Source organism: Argopecten irradians, chromosome 11 (assembly GCF_041381155.1).
Source record: "Argopecten irradians isolate NY chromosome 11, Ai_NY, whole genome shotgun sequence".
NCBI lineage: Eukaryota > Metazoa > Mollusca > Bivalvia > Pectinida > Pectinidae > Argopecten > Argopecten irradians.
This window is the reverse complement of record NC_091144.1, coordinates 6,486,695-6,511,403: the sequence shown is the minus strand read 5'-3', so window position 1 is coordinate 6,511,403 and position 24,709 is coordinate 6,486,695. Positions and strand designations below refer to the sequence as shown.

Genomic DNA, 24,709 nt, shown 5'->3' with positions numbered 1-24,709 from the left:
TCAAAATAATTGTGGAGAAATATCAATTTGGGTAGATAAACTTTCATGAACTAACAGTGATAGCAAAATTCACAAAAATGAATCGTACACGGACAAAAGTTGGTTGACAGTATTTTGAATTCCTGACCTTTTGCAATCCATTTAAAGCCTTTCACATTAATACCATTATCAGCCTGAAGTAATCAAGCTAGCATGAATTGTCTCACACAAAATTCTAATCCAAGGTTTAACTTGATGAATCATTTATTACTTGACTTGTTTAAAATACTATTGAATTAAAAAATAATAATTAAAAAACAAGGAGATTTTATTGGTACTTGAATGGATACTTAACAGACTGAAAAAAAAAATAACCTGATTGCATCCTTTGGAATGATTAGTGGCTAGGCAAAGGGAAGTAGCTACGTTTAACAGGTAAAACTGATAATAAAGATTTTTGGAGGAATAATTTGATTAATGATTAGTGTACTCCCTAGGTGGTGAAGGAGGAGAAGAAAAGTGGCTCACACTACGGCATTTGATGAGGCCTTTAAACAAAGGATAAAATTAAATTATAAATTCAAATTTGATGTGTCAAATTGGTTACAGTTTCTTTTTTTTCAGCGTATTCATATAGAGGTTATAATCCTGTAGTACTTGTGGAGTTAAAATCTGACGCTAGAGGACATTGTGGAATAAAGATCTAATCTCATTCAATATTTAGCAGAGTGCACGTAACTGTCACTTAGGAAAAGATTGTACTTAATTGATCTGAAAATTGCAAGTTTTTTCACCATTAATTTCTTAATTTATAACAATTTTCCTTTGACACCTGTTATTTTTCTTGTGTAATTTACATGTATGAAACTTTTTCATAATTGCTGAAAAGATTTGAAAGTGCATTTAAGATTTCTGACTGCAGTGAGATGTGGTTAGTGGCTGACTGTAATTAATAAGAAAGCATTTATGATAAGGAGATCACCATTTCATGCAAATTTTCGGGAGGGGTTGTGTACAGTTTAATCAAGATTTCAGATTTAGATGATATGATTGGTTCATTTTGACTGTTATGTGGCAAACAAGAAGTAATGTGATTGGTTCATTCTGAATGTTCTGTGGCAAAGAAGAAGTAATGTGATTGGCTCATTCTGAATGTTCTGTGACAAACAAGAAATAATGTGATTGGTTCATTCTGACTGTTATGTGGCTAACAAGATGTTATATGATTGGTTCATTCTGACTGTTATGTGGCTAACAAGATGTTATATGATTGGTTCATTCTGAATGTTATGTGACAAACAAGAAGTTATATGATTGGTTCATTCTGAATGTTATGTGATGTGACAAACAAGAATTAATATGATTGGCTTAATCTGAATGTTATTTGACAAACAAGAAGTTATATGATTGGTTCATTCTGAATGTTGTTTGACAAATAAGAAGTAATATATAGTTCTTTCTGAATGTTATGTGACAAACAAGAAGTTATATGATTGGTTCTTTCTGAATGTTATTTGATAAATAATAGCTCTGAGTATATATTTTTTTATCAAGAAGAAAAGGTGTCAAATGACAAGTAGCTGTCCATATTTAATCAATTATTTATAAAATTAAAACGTTGTGATACTTATAAATTTAATTGAAGTTAAAATGGAGACTGTTAATTGATGAATTGATGTTTTGTTTGTAACAGTTGTGAATAATAAAACAGATAAAATGCCTTAGATGACTATCTTTAATCTTCTGAGTGTGAAAATAAAGACAATGAATCCAACACATACAACAGAGCTAATGGCTGACTCATTAATGATGCTTTATCAAAAATATTTCTCCACCAAACCAATTACTAGAGTTTTGGAAACACAAACGAAATCAAGGTGTGAAGCTGTGTGTCCAGTATCAAAGTAAGATAAAAGCATGTTAGATTTATGGGTCCTTTTAGTTTTTTTTTTTGTTGGAGCTGAATCGCGCCAGGAAGACTGATCGGGACTACACAGATAGACTTAGTAGTGTGAAACCCGTCATTCAGGGCCAGATTCTGTCAATCAACTTTTCAATATAGTTAGATTTCATTTTTTTCTCCCTGTAAATTGTAAAATATAAGTTTTTCTAATGTTTTTTGTCTGTAAGGTTGATATTGCGATAGTTTTGTGGATGTAGTTGTTCAGTAGATTATTCTATGTCATTTTTTGAAGGCTTGTGTTTGTTTGTTTGAGCTACCATTAATATCATACACTTCTTTCTTATACAAAGATTTTAGATAGATATCAAGATTTGAAATCATTAAGTGATCAATAAGAAAAAATTGCTAGACAATTCCCTACCACCTGACAGGTTCTAAGTGGCATGAAATCTGTGGGATGGTTTGAAAGTCTCATGGCCTCCAAATATTGCTAGTGCATTATTTTTCTGATGATCACTAAAACTCTGTTTTACTGTTTATCACTTTAAGTTGAATGCTTTGGTTTTAAGGATACTTAGGAAACAATTATTAGCATTGCTTTAGCATATTTATGAAAAAACAAAGTTTGACAACTTATATGATGAAAAGTGGATAAGTCTGTCATTTTGATGTAATTGTTCTGGATATAATCTAAATCACCATTTCAAATCTTTCTGTATGTACCACTAAAGGATTTTAGATACTTCAAAACCACCCATCCCATGGAATAGCCCATCAATCATAATGTACAGGTGTTTGGCTTTATAGATATTTTTTGTGTCAAGTTTTCTTTATTTTAGATATTTTTCTCTCAATATATAAATGTAATTCTGTGTCAAGGTCTAAAACGTGGCCAGCCATTAACACTACCCAATTTCAGAAAAGTATGATTATTAACAAACCATATAAGATGTGACAATGGGAATTCTCTCAATCGACAGACAGATAATTTATCTTTAATTTAGTATATGATACATATATGTTGTACTGTATAAATGTCACAAGGTAACCTGAAACATTGGAAAATATACAGATTTCAACACTTCGGACACCACAACATCTTTGGTAAACATGCTAGGGTTCTAATGGGATATAGCGCAAAAACCATTGCATGTGAACACTTGAGCTTTATAAGAATGAAAGTTAGGTAGAAAACAAGCTCACTATTTTGTTAGTTTATGTCTATATACCATCCATTTACTAAATGCAACCCATTAAATTTCTGATTAAAAAATTATGTCTCAATTAGTCTGCCATGTTCGTATGTGTGTTGTACATTTGTTATCTCGGGTTGATTGGTCAATGAATTTTCAAGAGCCAATAAATGACGAGAAAACAAATGTGCTACACACATACAAATGAAATACCTATCCATAACTACCTACAAATTAAATACCATCCATCCTATATACAAAAAAAATAACCATCTATATTTACATACAAATAAAATAACCTGTCTATTCCACAACAAATGGAATAACCTTTCCACCCCAACAAAAAAATGGAATGTTCTATCCACCCCAACAAACAAATGGAATAACTTATCCACCCAAACATGCAATTGTCATAAACCTACAAACAAATGTACTTATCTGTCTCTACAAACAAATAGAGTAACCCACCCAACACCCAAAAGCCAATGGAATCACCCATTCAACCAAACAAACAAATAAATGAGGTAACCCATCCATAAGTACAAGCGTATCCATGCATCCTCAGTATTTTGTGGAGTGACAGGTATAACGATGTGTGTGAAGCATTATCTGGTCGTTTGTTTATACACTATACACTACAGCTATGTCAGCTGTCATTGTCAACAAACATGGTCTTAATCTAGTGGTCTTTAAAACATCAAAATATAACATTAATAGCTTTGTTAATATTAATGTGTTAGGAAATTAATTTTATGTTATTCATTAACTTTTCAGATGAGATCTAGGCTCTGTTGCATTTAATGGATATGCATGATTATGAGAATTTTTTTTAAGTTTTCAAGACTCAATGTGCAGGTGCAATAATTGTGTATGTGCCTATTGTGAGTCATGTCATTGTGTACTGTAAACTATCTGGTAGTCACATGTGATGCAACCTTGATAGATCCCTGTTACAGCAGTGATAGTCATGGTAAAAACACAAAAATATATGGCATAAGTGTCTAGTATATAGAGATGTGGAGGTCCAGGTAGATTGTCCTTCTCTATGTCAAACTGTCTGGCGTTTTCCATTGCTCAATGATCATGTTTTTTCTTATTCCAAAATTGATGTGAGAATACTTCCTGCATTCTTGATTTGTTTTCTAATTTTTCAGCCTTATCTTATTTGAAATGACAGATAATTCCCAAGGTCAGGGGTCAAATTCACAGTCAAAGATCAAGGTCAAATTTTGAATATTTGTTTGGAGTAAGAAGGAGTTGTCTGACCAAAGGCAAAAATGTTTGGTCAGAGGTCAAAGTTCATTGATGACTATCTATTTCATTGATGAGTATCTTAGATATAGCTTTATAAATCGCTCCTGTTGCTATTTACTGTTTAGAATTTTGTGAAAACATCATGAAGCACAAAGGAAAGATATATAAGGAGACAGTGATGTGAGGACAGCTGTGTAAATGTCATCTGTTTTGTTTTGTCTGTATTTGTTAGGTTGATGTCAAAATGTGTAAGTTTGCAGCTTCACATTGGTCGTATTTACAATAAATTAGATTAAATCAAACACTGGTAATCAATGTTGAGTACTCTTTAGATAGTATTATTCATGGGATGATTTAGTGATTCACTCATTGATAACCTGAATTCTGTAAGTTGACTGTTGGGGTGCAGTAAACATTTGGAAGTGCACGATGTGTCATGTCTGATGATACAAATACCACCTAAAAACAAACACAAGCTGTGGGAAAATGAGCAGCTAGTACCATGAGTGTTGCAGTATACAGATTCGAGTCACCTCTTCCTAATATGGAGTTAACAGGTCGGATCTAACGTCCCACACTGACCCAATAACGGTGAAGGGTCATGGCTGGTTTATTGCCCACTGCCATTGCTCTGTCTAAACTACCATGTGAGTCAACACAGTTCATCCTCGACCCTCACCTGTTCCTTAACAATCTATACATGAATACCTGGGATTTGTCACAGGTAGGAATTTTTGTTGTCAAATATATATTGGATGACTTGTTGTCTTGGATACCTTGGACATAGGTAGGACTTTATGTTGTCATGGAAACCTTGGATATATGTTGTCATGGATACCTTGAACATAGGTAGGTCTTTGTGTTGTCATGGATACCTTTGAAATAGGTACAGTTGTTGGTTGTCATGGATATCTGAGACATAAGTAGGACTTTGCGTTGTTTCCATGGATGTCTTGGACATAAGTAGGACTTTCTGTTGTTTCCAAGCATATCCGATACATGAGATAGGACTTAATAATGTTGTCATGGAAACCTCGGACATAGGTACGGTTTTGTGTTGGATATCTGAGACATAGGTAGGCTTTGATGTTGTTTCCATGGATACCTGGTACTGGAGTATGGTTTTCTGTTATTGTCAAGTAATTGACAGATGCTCATGATCATTTCATGTCTGACATGATGAAATGAAGATATAAATGCTAATGCCATTACCATGGTAACTGAGGTCCTTATGATCATTTCATGATGAAATGAAGATCTGGATGATCATGCTGTTGCCATAGTAATATAGAATTTCATGTTGTCATTGTGACCTAATTGTTTATGTTGTAATTTAGGTCAGAATGTTATTTGTTGCCACAGATAATCATACTTTACCATAAAGAACCACATGCTTATGTTGTCAGAGATTATCAGGTTCTAGTCATTGAAAAATAACCACCATATTATTTGTGTCATCAAGACTCAGAAAGTTTCTCACTAAAACCCAGACATAAGTAGACACGTAGTGAGGCAGACCAGCATTAAACAGTGGAGTACGATATATGCTTGCAGCTTTTCTTAAAGTGTCAGTGACAAATGTCAGGCAGGAGAAAATCACAGTAAAATTTCTGGCAGGAAATGTAGCTTCTGACTGAATATACATGTTACAGGTTTAGAACAACAAGGAAAGTAGTAACAGAGAGATTCAAGCAGCATATGTGCTACCTCATAAACTTGGAAGTTGGCAACACTACAGTAAAAGTTAGATTGTGCTATACAGAATTAAAAGTACTGTAAATTGGTGTAAAATATTGCTTCACTTAAAAACACAAAATGAAGTCACCATGAAAATCAGTTGCTTTACAGTACTCAAAAGCATATCTATATAGCAGAAAATTAGTTAGTACCTGCTAAATGCTTATCCAAATTTAACACTGGAGTTATATGATTTTAGGCTGAGAAGGTTCAATTCTATATAACAGTTGATGCTTTTTTCAAAAATACAAAATTTCATCTTTTGAATTTTCTAAATGTGCATCCTTGATTTTCCTTTTCACAGATTTGCCTTGATTTTTTTTATCATGCTGATATTGTATTATACTGAGACACATAACGATATCAGTTAAGGTTGCCTCCATAGAGGAATGGGGACATTTCTACAATAACTGAATTACTGGGAGAAGTTGGTGTGTGAAGCCGCATGGTCGCCTGCTGAGAATACTGCCTTCCTTACTGACATTTCACAGCCAATGGACTTGTCCCTATTGAATTCAGATCAAAGTTTTTCTAATAAAAAATCTTTTATTAAGGAAAATGAATCTGTGAAAGTGAGAGAAATTACTAAAGTACAAATAGAGAGTTCAGTTTTGAAAGTGAAATGGGTCTCTAATTGATATTGGTAGATGTAGAATAGTTCTATTGGTTAAGCTGATAGAATTAAGAAAAAATCTTGTTTTAGGTGAAAAATTTAGGATTTATATTTAATAAATGTAGAATAGTTCATTGGGTTTAGTTGGTAAATGTAGAATAGTTCATCGAGTTAAGTTGGTAAATGTTAATTCGTTGGGTTAAGTTGGTAAAAGTAGAATAGTTCATTGGGTTTAGTTTATAAATGTTTATTCATTGGGTTTTGTTGGTTAATGTAGAATAGTTCATTGGGTTAGTTGGTAAATGTAGAATAGTTCATTGGGTTTAGTTTATAAATGTTCATTCATTGGGTTTTGTTGGTAAATGTAGAATAGTTCATTGGGTTAAGTTTATAAATGTTCATTCATTTGGGTTAAATTGTGTTAGGTGTAGAATTTGTAGTTAGTGAATAGTTCATTGGGTTTAGTTATAAATGTTCATTCATGGGTTTTGTTGGTAATGTAGAATAGTTCATTGGGTTAAGTTGGTAAATGTAGAATAGTTCATTGGGTTTTGTTTATAAATGTTCATTCATTGGGTTTTGTTGGTAAATGTAGAATAGTTCATTGGGTTAAGTTGGTAAATGTAGAATAGTTCATTGGGTTTAGTTTATAAATGTTCATTCATTGGGTTTTGTTGGTAAATGTAGAATAGTTCATTGGGTTAAGTTGGTAAATGTAGAATAGTTCATTGGGTTTAGTTTATAAATGTTCATTCATTGGGTTTTGTTGGTAAATGTAGAATAGTTCATTGGGTTAAGTTGGTAAATGTAGAATAGTTCATTGGGTTAAGTTTATAAATGTTCATTCATTGGGTTTTGTTGGTAAATGTAGAATAGTTCATTGGGTTAAGTTGGTAAATGTAGAATAGTTCATTGGGTTAAGTTTATAAATGTTCATTCATTGGGTTTTGTTGGTAAATGTAGAATAGTTCATTGGGTTAAGTTGGTAAATGTAGAATAGTTCATTGGGTTTAGTTTATAAATGTTCATTCATTGGGTTTTGTTGGTAAATGTAGAATAGTTCATTGGGTTAAGTTGGTAAATGTAGAATAGTTCATTGGGTTAAGTTTATAAATGTTCATTCATTGGGTTTTGTTGGTAAATGTAGAATAGTTCATTGGGTTAAGTTGGTAAATGTAGAATAGTTCATTGGGTTTAGTTTATAAATGTTCATTCATTGGGTTTTGTTGGTAAAATGTAGAATAGTTCATTGGTTTTAAGTTGGTAAAATGTAGAATAGTTCATTGGGTTTAGTTTATAAATGTTCATTCATTGGGTTAAGTTGGTAAATGTAGAATAGTTCATTGGGTTAAGTTTATAAATGTTTTGGTTTAGTTTATTCATTGGGTTTTTGTTGGTAAATGTAGAATAGTTCATTGGGTTAGTTGGTAAATGTAGAATAGTTCATTGGGTTTATTTATAAATGTTCATTCATTGGGTTTTGTTGGTAAATGTAGAATAGTTCATTGGGTTAAGTTGGTAAATGTAGAATAGTTCATTGGGTTTAGTTTATAAATGTTCATTCATTGGGTTAAGTTGGTAAATGTAGAATAGTTCATTGGTTTAGTTTATAAATGTTCATTCATTGGGTTTTGTTGGTAAATGTAGAATAGTTCATTGGGTTAAGTTGGTAAATGTAGAATAGTTCATTGGGTTAAGTTTATAAATGTTCATTCATTGGGTTTTGTTGGTAAATGTAGAATAGTTCATTGGGTTAAGTTGGTAAATGTAGAATAGTTCATTGGGTTAAGTTTATAAATGTTTCATTCATTGGGTTTTGTTGGTAAAAATGTCCTTCATTGGGTTTTGTTGGTAAATGTAGAATAGGTCTCGGGGTTTATTTGTTATGGATATGCAATGGACAAAAATAACATTTATAACTATATATATAGCCCTGTTTGTAATAGTCCAGTGATGTCTCACTTCAATTGTAACCTGTTTAGTAATAGTACATGTATATATTTATCACCACAATGTAAGATAGTAGGTAATTGGTGTTGGACTGTTTGAAATTCTAATCAGGCCTGAACAGATTATGCAAAAGACTGTGGAACAGGATTCAGTACTTAAGTGAAGGGATGGCTTGTCGTCCGATGTGAAATCCCTCTGATAACAAATTTACATGATTTTTTATGTACTGAAGATGGCATAAATCTTAAGTGAACATCAATACTGCTGTGAATGAGCAGAATTTTTGAGTAATCAACGAAATCTAGTCATGTGTAGAAGTTTTCACTTGAATGGAGATTCTGTGAATTTTGTATGGCGTCACGAAACTGTTGTTAATTAAAGGGTAATGTAATTTGGTGGTGGTGCACTTGATCATGATTTAAAGGCTTTAGATTGAAATCCGATTAAATCATAAGAGAAACAGATTGTGAACTGGAAGCGATGAAATTTTCATTTCCTCTTATAAAACAATAACTGGATTGCTTTTGTCATTCTGAATTTTGCCTGTATCCCATATATCTATGATAAATGATAGCAGATGCAGTTTTATGAAGATAAAGGTCACAGCTTTGACAAGTTCCTGGTTGGTTGTGATTATTCAGAAAAAAAGTAAAGTCCTCCAATTTGACATGTTGATATTGAACATTAGTCTGGACTATGTAAATACCGGAAGCTGGTATAGGAGATGATATTTTGAACATTTTTGGTCTCCCTGACAACTGTCTGTGTATGACCTTGGAGAGAACTTTAAAAAAACTGAATAGTTTACTGATAAAGTCTTTAAAAAAGGACTAGATACAGTAATGGCTCTTTTTGGTCACTAAATTTACCAAATTTCAAATTAACTATTTAGAAATTAAGTTGCTGTGTTTGAAATATTGAATGCGCCCCTGATAAAAACTTAATGATATTTTTGTTGACAGAAAGTATGTTTTTGCTATATAACCATGTTATTTTGCATAAATTATGCAAATTTGAAAATTTGTTCAAATTTGGCATATTTTTTGATAGTTTTTCCTTTAAAAGTAATAGAGCACAACCTAGAACAATCTTTATATTTTAATGGAATTACCAGACACGAAGAACACATCATTTTGAGAAATATAAAGTTTTTTCTAGAATGCGCATTATGTTAACTAAATGAAAAACTGCATAAAAAAGGCCAAGTTTGATGAATTTTTCACATTTTGCATCATTTATGTATAATAAAAATGTTTGCCATGGCAACTAGAACTGCTATATTACCTAACAGCACTATCAAATATGTCAGGTATGTACTTAATATTTGAAATGCAAGATTATCATCTGAAAATGACAGACGTTGAAAAATACATAACAGATTTGGGGGCCACAAAAGACCCCTACCATACCTAGTCCTTTATGAATGTTAATACCAGTAGTATGTAGTTTTGTTACCAGTTCATTTTAAACATCATTAGATAGATAATTATTTGAATGGTAAATGAGTCAAACCAGACCAGGAAATATAACTAGACTCCTTTCTCTATAAGTCAAACCAGACCAGGAAATATAACTAGACTCCTTTCTCACAGCAAGGATAAATAAAAAAAAAATCTTTTTCTATAAGAAGTAACAGAGTAAAGTTCCCCTTCCTTCTCCAATTATATATATAAGGGTGACTTGAGTTTTAGTCAATTTATTTGAGACTTTGTAAACAAATAGCCATGCACATATTGACCTAAAGACTGTTGTAATTTTTATACAGATTTATTGATGGAAACAATACTGATAGAACTGCTTGTTGGGAGTACAGACAACTAATGAGTTCTTCCACAAGTCTTTTCCATCCAATCAAATTACTTGGTCTGTGATAACCAATAATATACTTTTTTCACGCCATCCAATCAAAAATCTTGGTCTATGGCAACCATTAAAATACTTTTGTTTTGTCACCAATCAAATACCTTTGTCTGTGACAACCAATATCTTGCTATCTAATCAAAAACCTTGGTCTATGACAACCAATAAGATACTTTATCTTGCTAACCAATCAAAAACCTTGGTTTGTGACAACCATTAATATACTCTTGTCTTGCCATCCAATCAAATACCTTGGTTTGTGACAATCAATATCTTGCTAACCAATCAAAAACCTTGGTATATGACAACCAATAATATACTTTTGTTTTGCCATCCAATAAAATACCTTGGTTTGTGACAACCAATAATATTCTTTATCTTTCTATCCAATCAGATACCTTGGTCTGTGGCAACCAATAGTTTTGTAATTTTGTCTTGCCATCCAATGAAACACCTTGACCTGTGACAACCGTTTTTCGACAATCAAATGAGCCACCTGCATCTGTCTTTGAAATGACTGAATCAATAAGATTGATGGACCATTGTGACTTACTGGCTGAATGATCCAACACAATTTTAAAGACAATTTAGATAAAGAACTGATTTCTAACCGACTTGAGTATGATTACTAGTTAAGATATACGAGCTCGGCCAGTTGTCACCATAATGCTGAAGAAACTGCTACTGGAATTTCACAATTTCAGCCATGAAAAAATAAATTGTCTGGATTCTAAAACAGGTTTTGTAACATCCGAGTAGATGTTTGAGAACAGTAACTTTCCCAGTATTATGGTGACACTTCCGAGTTTAATGTTGTGATTTTTGTATAGCTGGTGCTTCCTGTCTAACTCTCCTCTCTATTATATTACAGACCACACCAGTAAGAGGGGAACCCGCCTCAGCAGAGGTAAGTACTCAATAAATATTTCCTTAGCAGAGAAAAGTAGTTGATAATATAGCTTTTGTTAAGACATATGTGAGTTAACTGTATAAAAATGGTTTTGTTTCCCGTGTTAGAAAAAAACCCAATATTTCAAACAATTTTCTTCAAACTTAGAGAGATTAAATATACAAGAGATAAGCCAAGCTTGATCATTGCAGACAATGTTTGGAGGAGTTATAGCCCCTTGTTACACAAAATTATCATTTTTGTTCTTACCATGCAATAATTTACTATAAAAAATGTGACTAGCCCCCAATCTAGAAACAACATGTGTTAACCTAAGTCAAAACTTTAAGTTTTCTCCTAATATAACTTATGTCAAAAAGTTTGACCCAAGTCTGTTTTAGAATTGGCTTTGATAAATCTTATGTTTTTGTAACAATCTTTGGCGAGTTTGACTTACAGTATGTGATACCTGTGGTATGGGGTACCTGGGTAAGGATATATATATGACAGTTGGATAAATAATCAGACCCAAATGTATATCCAATCGATGCTTGTAAGCTACAAATGCTTAGTAGGGGGAGTGTAGTGCAATGTTGCACCATTACCACGACGACCCCAAGCCTCGGCCTGATTGAGATTAATGTTGGTGCTCAGTTCAATGTTTAACCTGTAAATCTTTGGAAGGCTAAGAGAAATGGCCGTGGTACATCACTAGGTGGTTGACACGGCGACACGTAGATCCCGCGGGAGTCAAATAGCTAGGGTCAATGGGGACTGCAGCTGGTAAAACAAACGAATAAATATATCACCCATTAAAATAATGAGTATGAATGAATTCATCCAATGGGGTAATTGTGAGAGAAAAATGGCCATGTCACACAGCAGTGTTGGTGCTATCAAGATGGGTGCCCTCTATGCCTTAAGTTGATTACAATCCTATAATGCTCACAATTCCTCAAGTGAAATTTAATTCTGATTGGAACATCACATAAATTGAAGTTGAATACAAAGGACGAAAATTCAATTGTAAGAACAGTATGCTGGTATGTGGTTATAGATGTGCCAATTAACAAGTGATGTTTGATTTATTTGGAGAACTTGCATATAAGAACTAAAGGTTATATGGACATAGATATCAGGTACTAAAGGTGGGGTTAGGTGGGGTAGATATAAGGTACTAAAGGTGAGGTTAGGTGGGGGTAGATATAAGGTACTAAAGGTGGGGTTAGGTGGGGTAGATATAAGGTACTAAAGGTGGAGTTAGGTGGGGTAGATATAAGGTACTAAAGGTGAGGTTAGGTGGGGTAGATATAAGGTACTAAAGGTGAGGTTAGGTGGGGTAGATATAAGGTACTAAAGGTGGAGTTAGGTGGGGGTAGATATAAGGTACTAAAGGTGGGGTTAGGTGGGGTAGATATAAGGTACTAAAGGTGAGGTTAGGTGGGGGTAGATATAAGGTACTAAAGGTGGGGTTAGGTGGGGTAGATATAAGGTACTAAAGGTGGGGTTAGGTGGGGTAGATATAAGGTACTAAAGGTGAGGTTAGGTGGGGGTAGATATAAGGTACTAAAGGTGAGGTTAGGTGGGGTAGATATAAGGTACTAAAGGTGGGGTTAGGTGGGGTAGATATAAGGTACTAAAGGTGGAGTTAGGTGGGGGTAGATATAAGGTACTAAAGGTGGGGTTAGGTGGGGTAGATATAAGGTACTAAAGGTGGGGTTAGGTGGGGGTAGATATAAGGTACTAAAGGTGGAGTTAGGTGGGGGTAGATATAAGGTACTAAAGGTGAGGTTAGGTGGGGTAGATATAAGGTACTAAAGGTGAGGTTAGGTGGGGGTAGATATAAGGTACTAAAGGTGGGAGTTAGGTGGGGGTAGATATAAGGTACTAAAGGTGAGGTTAGGTGGGGGTAGATATAAGGTACTAAAGGTGAGGTTAGGTGGGGTAGATATAAGGTACTAAAGGTGAGGTTAGGTGGGGGTAGATATAAGGTACTAAAGGTGGGGTTAGGTGGGGGTAGATATAAGGTACTAAAGGTGGGTTAGGTGGGGTAGATATAAGGTACTAAAGGTGGGTTAGGTGGGGTAGATATAAGGTACTAAAGGTGGGGTTAGGTGGGGGTAGATATAAGGTACTAAAGGTGGGGTTAGGTGGGGTAGATATAAGGTACTAAAGGTGGGGTTAGGTGGGGTAGATATAAGGTACTAAAGGTGGAGTTAGGTGGGGTAGATATAAGGTACTAAAGGTGAGGTTAGGTTGGGTAGATATAAGGTACTAAAGGTGGGGTTAGGTGGGGTAGATATAAGGTACTAAAGGTGGGGTTAGGTGGGGGTAGATATAAGGTACTAAAGGTGAGGTTAGGTGGGGTAGATATTAGGTACTAAAGGTGGGGTTAGGTGGGGTAGATATAAGGTACTAAAGGCGGGGTTAGGTGTGGTAGATATTAGGTACTAAAGGTGGGGTTAGGTGGGGTAGATATAAGGTACTAAAGGTGGGGTTAGGTGGGGGTAGATATAAGGTACTAAAGGTGAGGTTAGGTGGGGTAGATATAAGGTACTAAAGGTGGGGTTAGGTGGGGTAGATATAAGGTACTAAAGGTGGGGTTAGGTGGGGGTAGATATAAGGTACTAAAGGTGGGGTTAGGTGGGGGTAGATATAAGGTACTAAAGGTGAGGTTAGGTGGGGTAGATATAAGGTACTAAAGGTGGGGTTAGGTGGGGGTAGATATAAGGTACTAAAGGTAGAGTTAGGTGGGGTAGATATAAGGTACTAAAGGTGGGGTTAGGTGGGGTAGATATAAGGTACTAAAGGTGGGGTTAGGTGGGGTAGATATAAGGTACTAAAGGTGGGGTTAGGTGGGGTAGATATAAGGTACTAAAGGTGGGGTTAGATATAAGGTACTAAAGGTGTGGTTAGGTGGGGGTAGATATAAGGTACTAAAGGTGAAGTTAGGTGGGGTAGATATAAGGTACTAAAGGTGGAGGTTAGGTGGGGTAGATATAAGGTACTAAAGGTGAGGTTAGGGTGGGGTAGATATAAGGTACTAAAGGTGGGGTTAGGTGGGGTAGATATAAGGTACTAAAGGTGGGGTTAGGTGGGGGTAGATATAAGGTACTAAAGGTGAGGTTAGGTGGGGTAGATATAAGGTACTAAAGGTGAGGTTAGGTGGGGTAGATATAAGGTACTAAAGGTGAGGTTAGGTGGGGGTAGATATAAGGTACTAAAGGTGGGGTTAGGTGGGGTAGATATTAGGTACTAAAGGTGGGGTTAGGTGGGGGTAGATATAAGGTACTAAAGGTGGGTGTTAGGTGGGGTAGATATAAGGTACTAAAGGTGGGGTTAGGTGGGGGTAGATATAAGGTACTAAAGGTGAGGTTAGGTGGGGTAGATATAAGGTACTAAAGGTGGGGTTAGGTGGGGTAGATATAAGGTACTAAAGGTGAGGTTAGGTGGGGTAGATATAAGGTACTAAAGGTGAGGGTTAGGTGGGGTAGATATAAGGTACTAAAGGTGGGGTTAGGTGGGGGTAGATATTAGGTACTAAAGGTGGGGTTAGGTGGGGGTAGATATAAGGTACTAAAGGTGGGGTTAGGTGGGGGGTAGATATAAGGTACTAAAGGTGGGGTTAGGTGGGGTAGATATAAGGTACTAAAGGTGGGGTTAGGTGGGGGTAGATATAAGGTACTAAAGGTGAGGTTAGGTGGGGTAGATATAAGGTACTAAAGGTGGGGTTAGGTGGGGTAGATATAAGGTACTAAAGGTGGGGTTAGATATAAGGTACAGTGGGTGGGTTAGGTGGGGTAGATATAAGGTACTAAAGGTGGGGTTAGGTGGGGTAGATATAAGGTACTAAAGGTGAGGTTAGGTGGGGTAGATATAAGGTACTAAAGGTGGGGTTAGGTGGGGTAGATATAAGGTACTAAAGGTGGGGTTAGGTGGGGTAGATATAAGGTACTAAAGGTGGGGTTAGGTGGGGTAGATATAAGGTACTAAAGGTGGGGTTAGGTGGGGGTAGATATAAGGTACTAAAGGTGGGGTTAGGTGGGGTAGATATAAGGTACTAAAGGTGGGGTTAGGTGGGGTAGATATAAGGTACTAAAGGTGGGGTTAGGTGGGGTAGATATAAGGTACTAAAGGTGGGGTTAGGTGGGGGTAGATATAAGGTACTAAAGGTGGTTAGGTGGGGGTAGATATAAGGTACTAAAGGTGAGGTTAGGTGGGGTAGATATTAGGTACTAAAGGTGAAGTTAGGTGGGGGTAGATATAAGGTACTAAAGGTGAGGTTAGGTGGGGTAGATATTAGGTACTAAAGGTGGGGTTAGGTGGGGGTAGATATAAGGTACTAAAGGTGAAGTTAGGTGGGGGTAGATATAAGGTACTAAAGGTGAGGTTAGGTGTGGTAGATATTAGGTACTAAAGGTGGGGTTAGGTGGGGGTAGATATAAGGTACTAAAGGTGGAGTTAGGTGGGGTAGATATAAGGTACTAAAGGTGGGGTTAGGTGGGGGTAGATATAAGGTACTAAAGGTGGGTTAGGTGGGGTAGATATAAGGTACTAAAGGTGAGGTTAGGTGGGGGTAGATATAAGGTACTAAAGGTGAGTTAGGTGGGGTAGATATAAGGTACTAAAGGTGGGTTAGGTGGGGGTAGATATAAGGTACTAAAGGTGGAGTTAGGTGGGGTAGATATAAGGTACTAAAGGTGGGGTTAGGTGGGGGTAGATATAAGGTACTAAAGGTGGGGTTAGGTGGGGTAGATATAAGGTACTAAAGGTGGGTTAGGTGGGGGTAGATATAAGGTACTAAAGGTGGGGTAGGTGGGGGTAGATATAAGGTACTAAAGGTGGAGTTAGGTGGGGTAGATATAAGGTACTAAAGGTGGGGTTAGGTGGGGGTAGATATAAGGTACTAAAGGTGAGGTTAGGTGGGGGGGGGGTAGATATAAGGTACTAAAGGTGGGGTTAGGTGGGGGTAGATATAAGGTACTAAAGGTGGGGTTAGGTGGGGTAGATATAAGGTACTAAAGGTGGGGTTAGGTGGGGTAGATATAAGGTACTAAAGGTGGGGTTAGGTGGGGGTAGATATAAGGTACTAAAGGTGAGGTTAGGTGGGGTAGATATAAGGTACTAAAGGTGGGGTTAGGTGGGGGTAGATATAAGGTACTAAAGGTGGGGTTAGGTGGGGGTAGATATAAGGTACTAAAGGTGGGGTTAGGTGGGGTAGATATAAGGTACTAAAGGTGGGTTAGGTGGGGGTAGATATAAGGTACTAAAGGTGGGGTTAGGTGGGGTAGATATAAGGTACTAAAGGTGGAGTTAGGTGGGGGTAGATATAAGGTACTAAAGGTGGGTTAGGTGGGGTAGATATAAGGTACTAAAGGTGGGGTTAGGTGGGGTAGATAGATAAGGTACTAAAGGTGGGGTTAGGTGGGGTAGATATAAGGTACTAAAGGTGAGGTTAGGTGGGGGTAGATATAAGGTACTAAAGGTGAGGTTAGGTGGGGGTAGATATAAGGTACTAAAGGTGGGGTTAGGTGGGGGTAGATATAAGGTACTAAAGGTGGGGTTAGGTGGGGTAGATATAAGGTACTAAAGGTGGGGTTAGGTGGGGGTAGATATAAGGTACTAAAGGTGGGGTTAGGTGGGGTAGATATAAGGTACTAAAGGTGGGGTTAGGTGGGGTAGATATAAGGTACTAAAGGTGGGGTTAGGTGGGGTAGATATAAGGTACTAAAGGTGGGGTTAGGTGGGGGTAGATATAAGGTACTAAGGTGGGTGTAGGGTTAGGTGGGGGTAGATATAAGGTACTAAAGGTGGGTTAGGTGGGGTAGATATAAGGTACTAAAGGTGGGGTTAGGTGGGGGTAGATATAAGGTACTAAAGGTGGGGTTAGGTGGGGGTAGATATAAGGTACTAAAGGTGAGGTTAGGTGGGGGTAGATATAAGGTACTAAAGGTGAGGTTAGGTGGGGTAGATATTAGGTACTAAAGGTGGGGTTAGGTGGGGTAGATATAAGGTACTAAAGGTGGGGTTAGGTGGGGTAGATATTAGGTACTAAAGGTGGATATAAGGTACTAAAGGTGGGGTAGATATAAGGTACTAAAGGTTGGGTTAGGTGGGGTAGATATATGGTACTAAAGGTGGAGTTAGGTGGGGTAGATATAAGGTACTAAAGGTGAGGTGAGGTGGGGGTAGATATAAGGTACTAAAGGTGGAGTTAGGTGGGGGTAGATATAAGGTACTAAAGGTGAGGTTAGGTGGGGGTAGATATAAGGTACTAAAGGTGAAGTTAGGTGGGGGTAGATATAAGGTACTAAAGGTGAGGTTAGGTGGGGTAGATATTAGGTACTAAAGGTGGGGTTAGGTGGGGTAGATATAAGGTACTAAAGGTGGGGTTAGGTGGGGTAGATATAAGGTACTAAAGGTGGGGTTAGGTGGGGTAGATATAAGGTAACTAAAGGTGGGTTAGGTGGGGTAGATATAAGGTACTAAAGGTGGGTTAGGTGGGGTAGATATAAGGTACTAAAGGTGGGGTTAGGTGGGGGTAGATATAAGGTACTAAAGGTGGGGTTAGGTGGGGGTAGATATAAGGTACTAAAGGTGAGGGTTAGGTGGGGGTAGATATAAGGTACTAAAGGTGAGGTTAGGTGGGGGTAGATATAAGGTACTAAAGGTGGGGTTAGGTGGGGGTAGATATAAGGTACTAAAGGTGGGGTTAGGTGGGGTAGATATAAGGTACTAAAGGTGGGGTTAGGTGGGGTAGATATAAGGTACTAAAGGTGAAGTTAGGTGGGGGTAGATATAAGGTACTAAAGGTACTAAAGGTGAAGTTAGGTGGGGGTAGATATAAGGTACTAAAGGTGGGGTTAGGTGGGGTAGATATAAGGTACTAAAGGTGGAGTTAGGTGGGGTAGATATAAGGTACTAAAGGTGAGGTTAGGTGGGGTAGATATAAGGTACTAAAGGTGGGGTTAGGTGGGGTAGATATAAGGTACTAAAGGTGGGGTTAGGTGGGGTAGATATAAGGTACTAAAGGTGGGGTTAGGTGGGGGTAGATATAAGGTACTAAAGGTGGGGTTAGGTGGGGGTAGATATAAGGTACTAAAGGTGGGGTTAGGTGGGGTAGATATAAGGTACTAAAGGTGGGTTAGGTGGGGGTAGATATAAGGTACTAAAGGTGGGGTTAGGTGGGGTAGATATAAGGTACTAAAGGTGGGGGTTAGGTGGGGGTAGATATAAGGTACTAAAGGTGGGTTAGGTGGGGTAGATATAAGGTACTAAAGGTGAGGTTAGGTGGGGGTAGATATAAGGTACTAAAGGTGGGGTTAGGTATATAGGTACTAAAGGTGGGTTAGGTGGGGTAGATATAAGGTACTAAAGGTGGGGTTAGGTGGGGGTAGATATAAGGTACTAAAGGTGGGGTTAGGTGGGGGTAGATATAAGGTACTAAAGGTGGGGTTAGGTGGGGGTAGATATAAGGTACTAAAGGTGAGGTTAGGTGGGGGTAGATATAAGGTACTAAAGGTGGGGTTAGGTGGGGTAGATATAAGGTACTAAAGGTGGGGTTAGGTGGGGGTAGATATAAGGTACTAAAGGTGGGGTTAGGTGGGGGTAGATATAAGGTACTAAAGGTGAGGTTAGGTGGGGTAGATATTAGGTAAGGTGGGGTTTGGTGGGGTAGATATTAGGTACTAAAGGTGGGGTTAGGTGGGGGTAGATATAAGGTACTAAAGGTGAAGTTAGGTGGGGGTAGATATAAGGTACTAAAGGTGAGGTTAGGTGGGGGTAGATATAAGGTACTAAAGGTGGGGTTAGGTGGGGGTAGATATAAGGTACTAAAGGTGAGGTTAGGTGGGGGTAGATATAAGGTACTAAAGGTGGGGTTAGGTGGGGTAGATATAAGGTACTAAAGGTGTGGTTAGGTGGGGGTAGATATAAGGTACTAAAGGTGGGGTTAGGTGGGGGTAGATATAAGGTACTAAAGGTGGGGTTAGGTGGGGTAGATATTAGGTACTAAAGGTGGGGTTAGGTGGGGGTAGATATAAGGTACTAAAGGTGGGGTTAGGTGGGGGTAGATATAAGGTACTAAAGGTGGGAGTAGATATAAGGTACGTAAAGGTGGGTTAGGTGGGGTTAGGTGGGGGTAGATATAAGGTACTAAAGGTGAGGTTAGGTGGGGTAGATATAAGGTACTAAAGGTGGGGTTAGGTGGGGTAGATATAAGGTACTAAAGGTGGGGTTAGGTGGGGGTAGATATAAGGTACTAAAGGTGGGGTTAGGTGGGGGTAGATATAAGGTACTAAAGGTGAAGTTAGGTGGGGGTAGATATAAGGTACTAAAGGTGGGGTTAGGTGGGGTAGATATAAGGTACTAAAGGTGGGGTTAGGTGGGGGTAGATATAAGGTACTAAAGGTGGGGTTAGGTGGGGGTAGATATAAGGTACTAAAGGTGAAGTTAGGTGGGGGTAGATATAAGGTACTAAAGGTGGAGTTAGGTGGGGGTAGATATAAGGTACTAAAGGTAGGTTAGGTGGGGGTAGATATAAGGTACTAAAGGTGGGGTTAGGTGGGGTAGATATAAGGTACTAAAGGTGGGGTTAGGTGGGGTAGATATAAGGTACTAAAGGTGGAGGTTAGGTGGGGGTAGATATAAGGTACTAAAGGTGAGGTTAGGTGGGGTAGATATAAGGTACTAAAGGTGGGGTTAGGTGGGGTAGATATAAGGTACTAAAGGTGGGGTTAGGTGGGGTAGATATAAGGTACTAAAGGTGGGGTTAGGTGGGGGTAGATATAAGGTACTAAAGGTGAAGTTAGGTGGGGGTAGATATAAGGTACTAAAGGTGGAGTTAGGTGGGGTAGATATAAGGTACTAAAGGTGGGGTTAGGTGGGGGTAGATATAAGGTACTAAAGGTGGGGTTAGGTGGGGGTAGATATAAGGTACTAAAGGTGGGGTTAGGTGGGGTAGATATAAGGTACTAAAGGTGGGGTTAGGTGGGGTAGATATAAGGTACTAAAGGTGGGGTTAGGTGGGGGTAGATATAAGGTACTAAAGGTTGGGGTGTAGGTTTAGGTGTGGTAGATATAAGGTACTAAAGGTGGGGTTAGGTGGGGTAGATATAAGGTACTAAAGGTGGGGTTAGGTGGGGTAGATATAAGGTACTAAAGGTGGGGTTAGGTGGGGTAGATATAAGGTACTAAAGGTGGGGTTAGGTGGGGTAGATATAAGGTACTAAAGGTGGGGTTAGGTGGGGTAGATATAAGGTACTAAAGGTGGGGTTAGGTGGGGTAGATATAAGGTACTAAAGGTGGGGTTAGGTGGGGTAGATATAAGGTACTAAAGGTGGGGTTAGGTGTGGTAGATATAAGGTACTAAAGGTGGGGTTAGGTGGGGTAGATATAAGGTACTAAAGGTGGGGTTAGGTGGGGGTAGATGTAAGGAACTGATATACAGAACTAAATTTGGTGTCAGGGATATTTTGAATATTATGTTCTTTGGTCAATCATAAAATAATTTAAATTTAGATTATTTCACTTTCAAGAAATGTCAAATAAACAGATCATAAATGGTAGAAAAGACTTGGATGACTTTGATGTGGTATCAAAATAGAAAAATGATGTTTGATAACAGCATCATTTCCATTAAACTTGTTAAAGTAACAAAGTGACATTGTTGTGGTATAACAGATCAGTGTGGTAAATACTATATTGTCTGCCGGATGTGACATTCTAAAGGTTATTTTGGTACTGTAAATGTAATGAAGATGAGTGTGACGACTAACATTCTATAATAGTGTGTAGGTTCAATCCTCTTTCCATTTCCAACTGCTCTGATGCTGACTTCCTTAATTAATTGGGTATGGTTTTTTTTCTGAAGTATTGAGAAAAGCCTCTGATTAAAATCTAAATGTAAATGATTGTGTTTTGTTGGTTACAGACAATCTGCAATGTTTCCAATTTCCCCGCAGGTTTATCATTTTAAAGTTACATGTTAAAAAAATGCAATGGCAGACGCCACTAGGCCCTGTTTAAAAAGGTAGCCATGGATAATACAATGTAATTGTAGGCAGGAGAATTCAATTAAATGCACAGAAAATCTAATTGACAGTGCCTTTCTTGTAAATTTTCATTGGAAGGAAATGTAAAATCCTCAAATCTACATAAAACATATTTAGTAGCGACAAACAACACCCAAGGGTCATGATTGGTTGAGCGGTCTACAAGAATTTGACGAGAATCTGTATGCAAGATCTGTGATAATCCAGCTTATTCTTGTCTGAAGAGTTTAATGCTGGGGTCAGCGGGTGCAGATCTAGCTGTCCTCTAATTGGCTCATACTAAAGGTCAACATAGGTCACTAAATGTCAAAGGTTACAGTAGACCAAAGGTGAATTACATTCATAAGGATGTTATGTGGAAACAGAAGCTGAAATGTCGCATATTGACCGTGCTTTAGATATATGATAACAGAATAAAATCAAGTAAACATGACCAGGAATTTCTAATAAAATATGCATTCTGAGGATTGGTGAAGAAACACATGTCACATGGTGATCTTTGTAAGCTATTACAGTAAAATTAGATTATTTTTAGTAATATTGACCTTTGTAATACTTTTGACCCCAAATTAAAACTATGTAACAGTGTTAACTTCTAAGCTATCATTGTATAAAGTTTCAATAAACTCTACCAATCTATTCTCAAGTTGTCATCTTGAAATCATAATCTGGACGGACAGCCAAATAGATAAACAGGCAGAGACAAACAGACAGACAGACAGAGACAAATAGACAGAGACAGACAGACAGACAGACAGAGACAAACAGACAAACAGACGGAGACAAATCAAACAGACAGACAGACAGAAACAAACAAACAGACAGAGACAAACAGACAAACAGACAGACAGATACAAACAAACAGACAGAGACAAACAAACAGACAGACAGAGACAAACAGACAGAGACAGACCAACAAACGGACAGACAAAACAAACAGACAGACACAAACAGACAAACAGACAGAGACAAAACAGACAGACAAACAGACAGAGACAAACAGAAAGAGACAAACTGACAAACAGACAAAGACAAAACAAACGTACAGACAGAGACATAACAAACATACATACAGACAGAGACAAACAGACAGACAGAGATGAGACAAACAGACAGACAGAGATGAGACAAACAGACAGACAGAGATGAGACAAACAGACAGACAGAGACAAACTGACAAACAGACAAAGACAAAACAAACATACAGACAGAGACAGACATACAGAGACAAACAGACAGACAAACAAACAGACAGGGACAAACAGACAGACAGAAACAAACAGACAGACAGAGACAAACAGAAAAAGACAAACTGACAAACAGACAAAGACAAAACAAACATACAGACAGACAGACAGACAGAGACAAACAGACGGACAGAGACAAACAGAAAAAAGACAAACTGACAAACAGACAGACAGAGACAAACAGACAGAGAGACAGACAGACAGACAGACAGACAGACAGACAGACAGAGACAAACACTCTTGTTTCACTGGGAGGGACTGCAAAAGGAAAGAACACTAAGACAAAACAAAATGATGTTGAATTAATGAACATTTGAAAATAAAACACACTTAGATAATTTGACAGTGGTTCAAACTTTTGTCTTGTTGAGATAGAAAATCAGAGAATTTATCAGATTATGATAACTACTGGGAAGTACTGTTACACCGTAGAAACTTGGTGCCTTTCTGATGTTTGAAAGGTATATTGGAGACACAAAATAATGATAGCTTTCGCAAATATAACTAAAAATAAGTTTTCTATAAATTTGATCAATAAATTCTATCTCGCATGCTTCAAGTTCATTTTCTAATAATTTGAAACAAAAGTACTTTTTCATTTTTTTATTTTGTACTTTTCATTTTTGAAAAATAATACAGACAATTTTGTTCATTTTTGTTCATCCGTGTTTTCGTCCGTCATTTTCCGCCGCTTTAAAATCTATTCCATTTTATGTTTTAATGTTTTTGTTTGGCTAAGTTGTTGTTAAAATTGAAAAGAAAAATGGGATATGTTTTTGAGTCTTTGACATTGTGAATATGAAAATAATACAGACAATTGGGTTTTTATTTGTGGTGTGGCATGGTCTATAAGTATCATTATAAGTGTAAACTTGTCCAAAAACACTCGTAGTAAACATTTGTATAAAACGTGATCTTAATTTATTTTGTAGTAACATCAAGGATGTATTTAGTGAAATCACATGTGGGATGAAATTTCATCCAGATCCTTTCTGTATTTTTTTACCAGATTAGACCAATCAAAAGTTGCTATTTATAGATCATAGAACTTGATACAGACAGGAAACTGACCATCCCCCCTTCCCCAAATACTACCAATTACAGATTTTTTTGTTTCACAGTAACAGACACCTTGCAAATTTTTCCCTCCCTCCTCCCTTCAAAAATAAAAAGAATAGACTCCCTTCAAAAATAAAGAATATTTTATTTTACAGACCAGAACTGACCCCTACTGCGCTATTCATAGAACATTTTATTTTACAGACCGGAACTGACCCCTACTGCTTCGTGGAGTTCTACGACCACAACTCTGCCGCCTCCGCCCTATCCGCCATGAACAAGAGGATGTGCATGGGAAGGGTATGTGTATCATACAACACATAATATCATCTTATGATCATGACCGACAAAATCTCAATGGAGACGAAACTTTAAAATGCCCTAGATCAAAACATCTCCATGTAGATAAAGCTTTTCATGTAGCCAAAGAAAATCTCAATAAGTCTGGAGACAAAACCTTAATATGTTGATGTTTCTTCTGTCATGTGTATAAAGCAAGCTGCAGACCACTAGGTTTTATGATTATTTACTAGGAATACCAGAAAGAGATTCCATCAACCCCTATAATTTTTTTATCCACGTAATAAATAATGGGGATACCAGTGTACTTGCCATGGCCTTTTACAGTGTTCGGTATACAATGGCTGGATATAAATTATAATTTTTAGCTCACCTGACCCGAAGGGCTGGTGAGCTTATGTCATGGCGCGGCGTCCGTCGTCGTCCGTCTGTCCGTCAACATTTCCTTTAAATCGCTACTAGTCATAGAGTTCTGCATGGATTGTAACCAAATTTGGCCACAAACATTCTTGGGGGAGGGGGAACAGAACTCGTATAAGTTTTGGCTCAGACCCCCCAGGGGCAGGAGGGGCGGGGCCCAATAGGGGAAATAGAGGTAAATCCTTTAAATCGCTACTACTCATAGAGTTCTGAATGGATTGTAACCAAATTTGGCCACAAACATCCTTGGGGA

At 37.4% G+C, this 24,709-nt stretch overlaps 1 protein-coding gene across 8 annotated transcripts in view; it reads left to right on the top strand.

Annotated features, from left to right (window-relative positions):
• LOC138334375 (nucleolysin TIAR-like) overlaps positions 1 to 24,709 on the top strand; it is a 231,491-nt gene that overhangs the window by 21,257 nt on the left and 185,525 nt on the right. For 7 of the 8 annotated variants that reach the window (XR_011210121.1, XR_011210120.1, XR_011210119.1 and 4 more), the window contains 2 exons: positions 11,361 to 11,396; positions 23,941 to 24,036. Coding sequence is in view for 2 of the 8 variants with exons in the window: in XM_069283047.1 (XP_069139148.1) it covers positions 11,361 to 11,396; positions 23,941 to 24,036 (132 nt within the window). In the remaining 6 variants the exon portion in view is untranslated. Of the gene's footprint in view, positions 1 to 4,915; positions 5,054 to 11,360; positions 11,397 to 23,940; positions 24,037 to 24,709 lie in introns of those variants that run through there. The other variant, XR_011210122.1, reaches the window with a different exon arrangement.